The following is a 12,916-nucleotide window of genomic DNA, read 5'->3' as shown; positions in this document are numbered from 1 at the left end:
TTGCTTGATTCATTGCCCATTTCATGAAACATATCTGGATCAACTGAATGATTATTAACAGTGGAAATGTGTGTTATATGAGTCCATGTGATATGAATTAAAATATTATGAGTCCTAATGTCCCAACTGTTTTTTCCGTCATCATTTCAAACATGTGCCGATGTTATCACGAAACATATTTAAAAGTATTAAATTGTTTTCTATACGACTGTTTAATTTCTTAAACCTAGTTTCATGAAATCTGCAGCAACCCCGTTCTTGCATATACATAAAGGGAGTGAACATTTCAAGTATTACTGATGTAATTCAAAGATTAAATGTGATGTGGAGAGAACAGAATGTACAATCTCTGAACAAGAAATAACCAGACACTGATTAAACCCTGTTTGTCCTCAATATCAACACATTTATGGATCTGCCACCAGAGTCAATGCAGGTTGTTGACAGCTGTGGGATTGAATTTTGGTTGTTATGACACAATCTGGCGGCTACTTCAGCCTCTCTCTCTCTCTCTCTCCAATTGAACACTGCTGATCCTGATCCTCAGTCTGTGACTGAGCTTTATACTATATAATGAATGTTACAAAAATGTAAATACTGTTAATGTTTAAACAACACTAAAATAAATGGGCTGAAACTCCCATTTGAATATTTATATATTTGTATGTAAGTAGACTAAATGCAAGTTTCCCTTGATCTTGGTAAAGATGTGTCAGAATTGTGTTATAGATAAGCCAATTGTCAATAATAAATAAAAACACAAAATGGAACCCTCCAAGCCAATCTGTTCTCTGAAATACACAAATTAAACTTTATATATGTTATTTTTTGCAATGTCCATTAGAAGGGAAACTATATTGAACATATGCCCATGGGCCAGATATTACTTATATTACTCACATTTTCTTGCTTTTATTGCACATTTTGTGAATCCCTAAATTGTTTGGAGGGGGGGGTTAAAAAGTGATTAACAGTATATTTCTTGTGAACTGGTTGTTTAAGTTAAGGTTGTAAAGCACCACATGCAGTGAACATGATTAACATGTAATAATAATAATTACTAGAAAATTCCTCCTGCCGAGAAATAATAATAATAGCCTAATTACACCAATAATAGATTAATCTCTCTTTTAGTGTATGGAGCTTTATTGCAACAGATGTGTTGTTGTACAGCGCTGTCGCCTGCAGATGTCGCTGTGACTCCAAACTTAATACCCTTATGCACCTATCGTTGTGATTTATCGTCACCTAAAAACAAATAAATCAAATTAAATAAATATAATTATATATATATAGGCTATGAAAAAGGTGGCAAGTTGATCTAAGTTTATCATGAAATAAGTTGTTTGCAGGCAAACACGCTCAAATTTAATAATTTAATCAGATTAATTTGCACAAACAATCTAAATCAAAGTTTGGAATATTCCTGTTGTTGTTGTTGGAGGGGAAATAAACCAGTGTGATGAATGAACTCGTGTAAAACCATACAGTCTATGTGTAAAACCCATCTCCCCAGGCTGTGGGTGAAAGCTGATCTCACATGTGAGGAGGATCTGGAGGCAGGTTTGACTTTGACAGAGGAGCCTGCAGGAGGAGGAGGAGGAGGAGGAAGAGGAGCTCAGACTGTCGAGCTGCTGCAGGAGGAAGGACATTTAACTCTTTGCTGTGGAGATGAATCTTCTCACACGTGTGTTGTTGGGCTGTGCTGTCCTGACTGTGTCCGCAGGAGAAATGTACACGTCGCTGCTGAACGTCCGGCAGGCGATCAGCGTGGAGAGGAAGCTGATCGATGACCTGAGAACTTACATCGACCACGAGTTCGAGAGGCTGCAGGACATCAGGCGGTGAGTGATGGTGGAGGTGGATGGTTTCTGAACAAATCTCTACCTGCATGTTGGATATTCAATAAACAGAGATTCCCCCAGAGGTTTGTGACTGTGAAATCCTCACAATCAAGTCACTTACCAATAAATAATACTGACGATTGATCAGTTTCCTTGTGGGGAAAAAAATGAAAATGTGTGGAGGAGTCACTTTGACCGAGACACTGAAGCTTCAGTGATCTGTCATCATCAAACATCGATTTGAATTTCTTCTCCTGGTGTCAGAACAAAAAGCAGTTTCCTTGTAGCCCAGCTCTGAACTTTCAGAAGTTTAAAAGGTTGCTATTATAAGATGTAGAGAAGTAAAATGTAATTAAGTGAATAAAGACTACTACATAAAAGGAGATAAGTTAATAAATAAAGTGAGTGTTGGGGTTAAATCTGAGTCGCTTCGGAGTTAGGTGAACTGTTAAGTAAAAAGGTATCTCTTGATTATCTCATTATGTGATGATCTGTCTATATCCTGCGTGTTGTTTGTGTTAAGTACCACCTATCATTATGTATTTGGTATTTTCACTCTGACGAATAACAGAGGTTAGTATAACTCCTATCCTGGTTCTGCCTGAAGAACAGTTTTTAGCTCACGAGCTTCTAACCCACATCCTAATTGAGTGCTTGTCCTCTTCTTTCCCTTTATAACCACACTTTAACGCAGCTTCTACACCAAAGTGTCTGACCTGCACACTGGACTTTACAAAGGCCCGGCAGCTGCGATGGCGAACCCGCTGGTGGCCTTCACCCTGATCAAGCGGCTGCACTCAGAGTGGCTGAACGTCATCTACAGCAGCGAAGCCTCCGAGAACGCACAAGGTTGACCCACCGCCTCCTCACAGACACATCTGGTGGTGATAACTTAACACCCCCCCACCCCACTCGTCCTTCTTCTCTGCTGTCACCTCCCAACCCCCAAGCTCACCTTTTGGCCTTCTGCTGTCCAGCCCTCAGGTCCAGTTACGAGAAGGAAGAGGCTGAACTGCCCAAACTGGAAGACCTCCAGGGGGCCGCCAAGGGGCTGATGAGGCTGCAGGATGTGTATGGTCTCCAGGTGGAGAGCCTTGTCAGGGGTCGCTTCCAGAGAGTCACAAATGGAAAGCCTGCTGATATCTGCGTTCCCGCGGTCTCTGTGCCACTGTCTGGGGATGACTGCTTTCTGGTTGGAAAGGTACACAAGCCATTATTTTCCCTTTTATTTGCTCCTCATTTAAATCAAACAACCTGAGAAGTTTAAAGTGGAAATCACTCTTTGATGATATAGTCACATCCATAGACTGTAAATAAAGATGGACAACATGACAGCTGCCAAAAAGTAAAGCCAAATCTTGTTCACCCCCTGGTGGCTGGCTCATGAACCTCCTCCGTGTTAATTGATGGGATGCGGACCAAACTAAAAAGTATTTGTCTCCCATAGAGACGTGTTGTCTTTATTCATTTACAGTCTATTGTAACACCTCATCGATGTCTAACAGGTAATGAACCAAAAAAGGTTTGGAGCTTGTTCGACATCCTCATCTTCGTATTTGATTTTATAATAAACTTAAGCTTAATCTGCGAAGTCACTAGTAACTATGACTGTGCGAGTGTGCGAATGATGAGTATTAAAACGTAAAAAGTAGACTCTCTCCTTCTTAAATGTGGTGTTTAAAGGAACATAAAATGGAAATAGTACAGAACTAGAGGCTCAAAATTGTAGGCTGCTAAAGCTGAGTAGAGTTGAGTAAATCTATTTTGTTCATTCCACAACTGCTTATTTATCACTTCTGTATTCCCTGAAAGAACAGTGGTGTAAGTGTGTTGGTCTGTCTGTCCTCCTTCTGTAAGAACAAATTCAAACTGAAAAAGGCTGGATGACGTTGCTGTGAAAGTTACCCTCCCTGATTATCGGCCCCTTTCAAAACTCTGTCAGTCATCGGGTGGTGGTGAGAATTCCGACCGTCTGTCTGGAAAAAAAGTTCAACTTTTCCCATTCTGCGCCTGGGATTCCATTCCACATGACGATGAATATACATTTCTACAAGAAGAAAAATATTCCACTGTTTATGTACAGTGGTGATGAGTCGGGGCAGAGGGAGGGAGAGTCATCCAGGAGCATGGAAAATACATTATCTCACACAGCAGACAGTTCGAAGTGTTTGGGGGGGGGGGGGGACCGGCAGAGCTTGTCTTCACTCACACTGAGATTATCTGAGACTCTGTGTAAATGGAGATACTTCGTTTTAGGGTGCCGTAAGTAAAAGAGCCGCCCGCACTTGCTTTTATATGGTCGTTAAACCAACCGGGCGTGTTAACAGATACTTGAAGCTTGTCAGTATCTTTGGGAGGAATTTTTAAAGCAGTTTGAAGCTTCACTCCGGCAAAAAAATCCCCTGAGTATAAACTATCTTTAAGAAATCAATGGTTCTTCAACAGCTGCAGAGACTAACAGCTTCCACATGACAGGGTTTTATAGTGGGTAGTGTGGGTGTGAAGCTGTATAGTGGATAAGTTGGGGTTTGAGAAGTTGAATGGTGGCATGTGTGTGTGTGTTTGTGTGTGTGTGTGTTTATGGGGTCAAGTGCCATACTGGAATTTGTGTTTGTGTGCTGTCTGGAGGGGTTGTGGATATAATCTGTGGTGGGAGGAGCCTCTCTGTGTGTGGGTGCTGTCAGAGCTTCTCTCAGCACCTACTTGATTCAGTGGAGTCAGCTCGGTGAAAAAACAGGTGAAGAGTTAATCCTGTGTTCCTCACTTTCTACATGTAAAACTACTGCCGTTGTTTTACTGGATCTCCACACACGTAGCCAACGTCATCATTAGTGCATGTGAATGAGAAGCCAACATTAATTGAGCCTTTTTAAAACTAGTTATGAATGATAAATTCATTCATAACTTCTGTTCTGTTGTGTATTCTTTTGTATTACGGCCGCCTGGTGGCCTGGATTGGAACAGCATGTTGAAGCTGTTTATCCAATGTTCTCTCCATCGCGTGTCTGCATCTGTAATCAGTGAAAAATGCATTTTTTTGTAATTTAATATGGCGGCTTTGCCCTCACGCAGCCTGAATCCTGCTCGCTGGGCATATATAATTATACCAGCTGCATGACGTCGTAGATTCGGCAGAAAGAAATTGGTCTAATTCTCGATGCTGATGTCGACTCATAACAGCCTCACCGCGGCTGAATGGATGTGATTCCTAATATAAATCATCTCAAGTCTAAAATCCCCCAAAACCTCACAAGCTCTGGCAGCCGTGCACCATCTGGCTGATGTTGGGTTCTGAGACAGATTCTTATAAAGCGACCCACTATTGATGGAATGTAACCCAGGTGTTGTTGTACACAGGTGGCCTACGAGCATAAGGACTACTACCACTCGGTGCAGTGGCTGGAGGAGTCGGTGCGTCTCTTCAGAGGAGTGGAGTGGAGCCCTGAGAATGAAGGCACTTTGGAGGATGCTCTGGATCACCTGGCCTTCTCTCACTTTAAGGTATAAGAAGGACAAACTCACAAAATGCACATTGATAACACGGCCGATGCTTCGTGCTGCTCTAAGCTGCTCTCATTGTTTCAGACAGGAAACGTCTCCTACGCTCTCAGTCTCTCTCAGGAGCTGCTGCATCGCGGTAAATCTTTTTAGACACTTATCATTTGCATGTGCTGCATAAAAAAACACAACTTCTGTACCGGTTTTGTCTTTGCTTCAGTGAAAGGTGGCTCAGGAGGTAAAGAGGGTCACCCTTTAAACCTCCAGGGAGGAACTCAAAATGTCCCCCGATGGCTGAGCTGTCACTTTGTGATACTGGAGCACTATATATTGAAGAGTGTTAAATGGGTAAATTTGACTTTTGAGTAGTAGTAAGACATTTATTTAAAGTGTGATTCTACACGTGTTTCCGCTCAGATCCAAAGAATTGGAGAGTTCTGCAGAATGTTGAGAAATACGAGAAGCTGCTGGTTTCTGCGAGTCCACACAGCAGCAACGGGCTGAGGAGACCTTCATCCGATCACTTGAGGACCAGGGATACTTATGAGAATCTCTGTCGGACCCAAGGCTCTCAGGTATTCAGCACAATTCATTCTGGACATATACTGTTTCAGAAAGATATATGAAATGAATCATTGAAGAGTCAATTCAAAATCCACAGTATTTTTATAGAATACATACAAATTCATGAAAGTAAGATGTTTTTCATTCCAACGTCTCCATGTTGTTAATCAAAGATTTGACAGAGCTCTCAGATTCCATCCTTTATCCAAGACTTCATCAAGATCCAATGCTGAGATTTACAGTTTGATTTTGTTAATGGACCTCAGATGCCTGTTTCTCCTAACAGCCAATGCATTTTGAAAACCCCAGACTATTCTGCGACGACTTCACCAACGGCGACCCGGGCCTGCTGCTGAAGCCAGTGAGACGCGAGGTGCTGAGCCTGCAGCCGTACGTGGTCCTCTACCACGATTTCATCACTCGCTCGGAGGCTGAGGACATCAAGCAGGTCGCCCAGCCGGGAGTAAGTGGCAGCACTGGGCAAATTTCTCATAATTTTGCAGGGGGGTAAGACGACAAATGTGTCCAATATGACAGATTTGTAAGAATTAAGACAAAGAGCAACTTCTTAAATCCTGACAAATCTTCTTGTGTGTTTTTGGATCCCATGTTTTATAGCGTTTTCGCAATAACTACAGGAAATGTGCTGTTTCTTTCACATGGGACTCACAAAGCGGCAAAGTTGTAGTATGAGTTCAACAGATTTTGTGGAAATAAACAAGTGGATTAACATTAACGTCTTGTGATGTTGCCATGTGAACACCTTGTTGTTTGGTCTCACGTTTTGAGAATCAGATCTTATTTGTTTCACCAGTGCCAGGGTCACAGTTTTGAGAATATAATTTGTCTTTGTGGTTCCTCATAAGGAAACCACTGCAACATCTACTGGGATGGTCTTCAATACTGGGGATTCCGGGTGGTTTCCAAACACATTTTTATTTTCCTCAATCCCAGATGTTTTCTCTCCTGAGAAGCTTCATCATATTTGCAGCCTTTGAGCAGTTGTCATTTCACTTCAAGGCAATCTGACATGGAGATAATTACAAAAGTCCATGTACTAAAGTGGACTTTAACTATTTGTTGCTTTCACTTTATAGGTTAAGACCTTGTGCACGGACAGAACATTCAAATATGTTGATTAGTAATTGTCTAAATTACCAGTATATAAAAAAGTTTATATTTGCTCCACCTGGACAAACATCCCAGTTAGTGCAGCTGTTAGTGACCAGTTTGCACAGCGAGAACCTTCTTTTGATACTTTAAATACATTTTCAAACATCCCTATGGTTAAGCACATTGAACTTGAAAAGTATTTTTTTCTATCAGATGTCGATCTGAAGGCTTTTCTGGTAAATATTACTTTTGCACATATTTCCTGTTAATGCGCTCTGCTGTGGGGCTCTGCTGTGGGGCTCTGCTGGTGTCTCATTCAGCCATGTAGCTTTTCCTGCTGGACAGATCCTGGAAAGACCCTATGGAAGAAGAGTTGGTCCCGTTCCAACCATTTAGAACCATTAAAGGAATGAGGGATGCATTACTGTGAAAACTTGGCAGAGGGTCACGAAACTGTCAATGAGCTTCAGCATCTCTCTGAATGTGGACCATCGAAAAAAAACAAAGTTTAACAGCACAAGCTCCGAGCTGCTGACTCACTTAGAGAATAGTTGGTGGGCTAGCTCTGCTGCTACCCTATAGTTTCTGTGAGGCTTTGGCTCTGTTCGATGACTTTTCCATCCTGTGTTCAGATGGAAACCCCTTTACTTAGTTCATCATTATGTCAGATTGTGGCTGGATTGAAAACAGGCCCGGGACCACGGGCTCATTCACAAACCATGAGCATGGTTTACTCTGTGTTCTGTGCTGGATCCTGGAAGAACACAGGCTCTGTTTCGAGTTAACAGCTCAGCCATTGTGTCGACTTTTATGATGAACTGAAGTGTGAAGTAATTAGTCGACGTTTTAGTATTTCGCCTCTTTTGACCTGTAGCCTGGATTCACTGTTGTATAAAACACAACAGTTGATGGACCCGGTGCAAACTGGAAAACACTTATGATTTGAGTAGAACGCAGTGTGACCACTCGGCTGTACAAATAAATCTCAGGATCAGTTTTAAGAAAGAAGACTGGGTCCAAAACATCTGGACCCAGACTCCCCCCCTCACTTTGACAAACTGCGCCGGGAGACAGAATGAAACTTGACTCTGTTATCTGTGGGGAAAGCTGTGAAGTCTCTATATTCTGGTTGGTTTGCAGTCAAGAGAGATATTTTACCATGCAAAGCCAAATGGAAAGATTCAGCCTTTGCACTTTTTGTTTAGTTTTTCATTTTGAACGTGTAATTTGAAACTATTTTCGGGCCACTCACACTTTGTTTTAGCCGAATGTCAAAGCTTGGCTCCGGTAACACTCACAAACACGAGATGCTGTTTTCTGTCTTTGCTAACAAGCTGAGAAGGTCTGTGGTGGCAGCTGGAGAGAAGCAAGCGACGGCAGAATATCGCATCAGCAAGAGGTACAAAGTACTGGAAATAGTTACTGTATTAGTATTAGCAGGTTTAGACGGTTAGTCTTGCTAACACACATTTGCAGGGGTAATCAACAATAAAGTAAATGATCGATACCTTTATAAAAACGTTTTATTTCCAGTGCCTGGCTGAAGAACTCAGCCCACTCCACCATTGGGAAGCTGGACCAGAGGATCTCCATGATCACAGGCCTGAACGTACAGCATCCGTACAGCGAGTACCTCCAAGTGGTGAATTATGGGATTGGTGGCCACTATGAGCCTCACTTCGATCATGCTACAGTAAGTCGATCGTCAAAACTCTTTTCCATGGCAATTTTTATAGTTTTGATCAGATTATTCTTATCTCTTTAAGTCTACTCATTTTAATCTAATCTTTTGAATGTACCTCTTTGTATGGTAGGCTCTTTATAAATAAAATTGCCATGCCTTGACTTGTTGTACTGGTATATTATAAACCTTGTACTCTGATTACATTTCTAATGCTGCTTTCTTATACCTGTTTACATTTTCACACAACCAGTCACCTTCCAGTCCTGTGTACAAGCTGAAAACTGGGAATCGAGTGGCAACCTTCATGATATATGTGAGTGAAGTCTTCTCCTTTTGACCCTGAATGAACCAGCTAGAGGTTCCTATGAGATTAGATAAGGTCCCATGTCTAAGTTAAAAACAAAAGGTCAGTTTTCAGGACTTCGGAACCACCAGCCTGAAAATCTCAGGATGTGAAGTACATTGTTATTAATGTTGTATAATGCAACAAACCCGCAGCTAACTTAAATTCAAATTGCAGTACACAGTGTACTTATACATTTTTGCCTTTCAATGTCTTAATTGTTCTCTTTTGTATTATCATCACTTATAATCTAATATGGACATGTGAGTAAAATTGGATTGTGATAAAGAAGAGACTGGCTCTTTGTGAGGCTTTGGAAACAGTGCTTTTCTCTAACACAATCACAGACACACAAGACACTAATGTGAAGGAATGTCCTTTTCCACAGCTCAGCCCTGTCGAGGCAGGTGGCTCCACGGCCTTCATCTACGCCAACTTCAGCGCTCCTGTCGTGGAGGTAAACACAACGCGATTCACAGAGATGAGCGTCTCTTGTCTTCAAGAAATGTTTTGCCTCAAGCGAGAACGTTTTCCTATCATTCACATTCTGCGCTGCAGCTGTCAAAGTGCTGAAAGATCATCGCCACAGTACTGCGGTTGTGTAGTCGAGCCTCAGTGGAGGTTGGAGGTGTTACTGGGGCTGATAAATGAGCTACAGTGGAAGGTTTACCAGACCATTCCTGGGGTTTAACCCTTCACCTTTAATTTCACTGACACCTAACTTCCTTGCTGTTTATACAGAAAATAACTGAGGCTCGTAAACTGATAAAATGACTAATAAAATAGTTCATGCATGAAACTCAACTCTGTCTGAGATAAGTAGAATGATTCATGGCAGAAAATACACTTCTAGCTCCAAGAACATCCTCATTTACTGTTCTCTAGCTGTAATTTGATTTCATTTAATTTAACTATTAAAACAGCATTGCTCAGCCAACCTGCTGTCTATAAATTAATTCATCATTGGATAATTGATTGGTGAGGATTTCAATTTTTTACTTAACCTTTTTTTCAGTTTTTTACATTATGGTAAACTGAATATCTTTGGATTTGGTTGCATTTTGATTCATGGATTAACAAGGAAGATAATATTGAGCTTAATCAACGATTAAAATAACAGTTTGGTCCAAACTCAGTTTGGACTAAAGCACTATTTTTAAAACTCAATTCGACTTTACCTTTTTGTCTGTTTCTTATCCCAGAGAGCTGCCATCTTCTGGTGGAACCTCCACAGAAACGGTGAGGGAGACGCTGACACCCTGCACGCCGGCTGCCCCGTGCTCATTGGAGATAAATGGGGTATGACTCCGTAGATTCAGGGTGTGATGTGATGGTTGTGTCAGCGGGAGCCAAACAGTGATGGAAGAAAGTCAGAGCAGTTTATGAGACCTCATTGAGATTTTTCGCAATAATCTCTATTTTCCAAAGTCCCTGTTATACCGGAGTGAACAGCTTGACCACATCTGTGCTGCATTATGCATTTAAAGATGTGACTGTTGAGACACTGAGCTCATCTTGGAAGCTGAACATCTGCTGCTGGTTGGCCCGGGTCGTCAAACTCCCAACGCTGAAACGTGTGTCACAGACCCAGTTAAAAAAACAGGAGCATATTAATCATCACAAAGTAGCTGCAGGAGCATTCGCTGGCTGTGTTGTTTCTAGCGACTAAATATATATCTCGTCAGAATGAATGTTAATGCTTTACTAAGTGGAATAAATATTTGTCCTTTGGTTAAAGCAACAATGGTGCAATCTAGAAATAAGTCCTTCATTTAGTATTTTAGTTAAGTAAACATATTGTGGTTTTTCAGTTTTCATGCTTGTTCAGCAGACATGCCACATTTAAAGTATTTTATTATCCGGTGTAATGTTATTGGATTGTTCTTATTATTGTAGGCAGCATTTAAAGTATAGCTTTTAGAGGCTCTGCAAATTTTAACAAATGTTTACATATCGTGGATTCAGAAATATTTCCCATGGGGAATATAAAAGGTAAAACTAAGTAGAATGAAATAGAAATACTTACTTGTTTTCAAGTACATTTTATACATGTACATTTTGTACCCAGGTATTAACTGCATCAAGGTATATACTTTTGTACTTTCCAAATCCAAAAAAGAAAAACTTCATTAATCTCTATTTGCCTTGAAATATATATATATATATATATAAAGATAATTTTAATCTGTTTGTATGTTCCAGTGGCAAACAAGTGGATCCATGAGTTTGGTCAGGAGTTCCTCCATCGCTGCAGCCTGAATCCTGAAGAGTGAGATGCGTGCAGCATTAGCTGGGCCCCTCGGGGTGCAAGAGCCGGCCTCTACAATTGAGAGGCACACTTACAGGCGAAGAGAGGGAGGCAGCCAAAAAGTGAGCACACAGGCAGGGGAGCTGAGAGGCATGAAGGGGGGGGGGTGCCGCCTGTATCTGTGATTGAAGCCCCCGCACCCAGGGCCCAGGGAGCCTGGAGCGTACAGCGATCACTGCTGCAGTGCACATGGATCGCACAGCGCTGAGAGGCGGGGTGGGAGAAGAGTGGGGCGGTTGGAAGATGGGCCCCCAGAGGCCAAAAGCTGCTCCTGCAGATGGAGAGAGGCCTCTGCCTCTGCACACTGTGCTGGTTTCAGTTAACCGTGCAAAGGCTGTTTACCTCCCGCCTGCTTAAAAACTGAACTTCTCATGCAGCTCCTTTCCTACGCTGGGCCCACTCCAGGGTCTGTCATTACAAATCAGCACAGCAGAACTTTCTGGATACTCAGGATAAATGTGCATAAGCAGATGCACGAGACATTCACAAATAACTGTGTGTGTGTGATGGTGTTGACAGAAATAAAAGTCTCTTCTGGATTTAATTTTATTGCTTATGTTTTTTGTGTTTTACAGGGAACAAAAAACACTTTACGACTTATCTACGGAGAGTTTTTGTTGAGGTTTCCCTCTGGTCATCTCAGACCTCAGGACTGCAGCTCAGACTGGTGCTTAGTGAGTCATAGGAACCTTTCATTGTGAGTGTGCCTGTTAGGTCCCAGCTGACTAAGCTATGTGGTCATTGCTGCCTGTGCGAGACTCTCTCAGTTTAATTTCAAGTAACTAACTGGCTAATGGAACAAATGAACCGGATTTGTCATCCTATTACGGAGCTGCAGAGCTCAGTCGCCATTACTCATTCGTCTACACGCCCCGTGATCGCTCCGGATTTCATGTCTGGACTCACACAACCAACGCTGTGCACATACCACCCAGATATCTGTGTCTAACTAGGTCATAACACTTCTGAAAACAATGTGGGATGGGACTCCCAAAGTATTATAACTCATAGGAGCTCAAGGAAACAGCAGACATCTCTATGTTTTAATTTTTTTGCAATGGTGAAAGTCGTCACAATCACAAGTTTTCTTTCCAGCTCACTATGGTTTGCACAAACAGACACACACACACACACACACACTAACATACAGAAAATATATGCGAGGGCCATATATACATGATACACATTCCTGGGTGCAGGCGAAACAGCAGGACTTGATTATTTTCCCTCCGAACCGATGGATGAGAACGCTGCTGCTTTACTGAAACTCTTTCACATCTGTTTCGCTGCAGTTTAATGTGAGATTTGCACTGTCAAAAAAACTGTTTTTAATTATACAGTTAAGTAATTATACAAATAGACCCAGTATTGTCAACATGTTGTCTGCAACTCAACTGCCTGCAGCCACTACTTTGATTGATAGAAACACACGTTGCGGCTACAAGTCGTATAAGTGACTTTTCACAGGACCGTCTTACAATCTGAAACCTCACTTTTTCCCAGAAGTCAAAGGGCTTCATTCTGCACTCTGCCCTCAGCGGCCCTCACTGTTACCATGAAAA

At 41.8% G+C, this 12,916-nt stretch overlaps 1 protein-coding gene across 1 annotated transcript; it reads left to right on the top strand.

Annotated features, from left to right (window-relative positions):
• Positions 1-1,671: 1,671 nt before the first annotated feature.
• p4ha3 (prolyl 4-hydroxylase, alpha polypeptide III) lies at positions 1,672-11,319 on the top strand. Its single transcript, XM_061073672.1, has 13 exons — positions 1,672-1,844; positions 2,539-2,693; positions 2,822-3,045; positions 5,202-5,345; positions 5,430-5,481; positions 5,760-5,917; positions 6,193-6,369; positions 8,354-8,418; positions 8,553-8,712; positions 8,954-9,016; positions 9,435-9,503; positions 10,249-10,345; positions 11,249-11,319. Exons 1-13 carry the CDS (start codon positions 1,672-1,674, stop codon positions 11,317-11,319), a joined length of 1,608 nt encoding a protein of 535 aa, XP_060929655.1.
• The last annotated feature ends 1,597 nt before the right edge of the window (positions 11,320-12,916 follow it).

Source organism: Limanda limanda, chromosome 6 (genome assembly GCF_963576545.1).
Source record: "Limanda limanda chromosome 6, fLimLim1.1, whole genome shotgun sequence".
NCBI classification, from domain to species: Eukaryota; Metazoa; Chordata; class Actinopteri; order Pleuronectiformes; family Pleuronectidae; genus Limanda; species Limanda limanda.
The sequence above is the reverse complement of the archived record's forward strand: the minus strand, read 5'-3'. Positions and strand labels throughout refer to the sequence as shown.

Coding starts and splice junctions, on each gene's coding strand:
- p4ha3 (XM_061073672.1), top strand. CDS start 1,672: ATGAATCTTCTCACACGTGTGTTGTTGGGCTGTGCTGTCCTGACTGTG. Junction 5,346..5,429: donor TGGCCTTCTCTCACTTTAAG/GTATAAGAAGGA, acceptor TCATTGTTTCAG/ACAGGAAACGTCTCCTACGC. Junction 5,482..5,759: donor TCAGGAGCTGCTGCATCGCG/GTAAATCTTTTT, acceptor GTTTCCGCTCAG/ATCCAAAGAATTGGAGAGTT.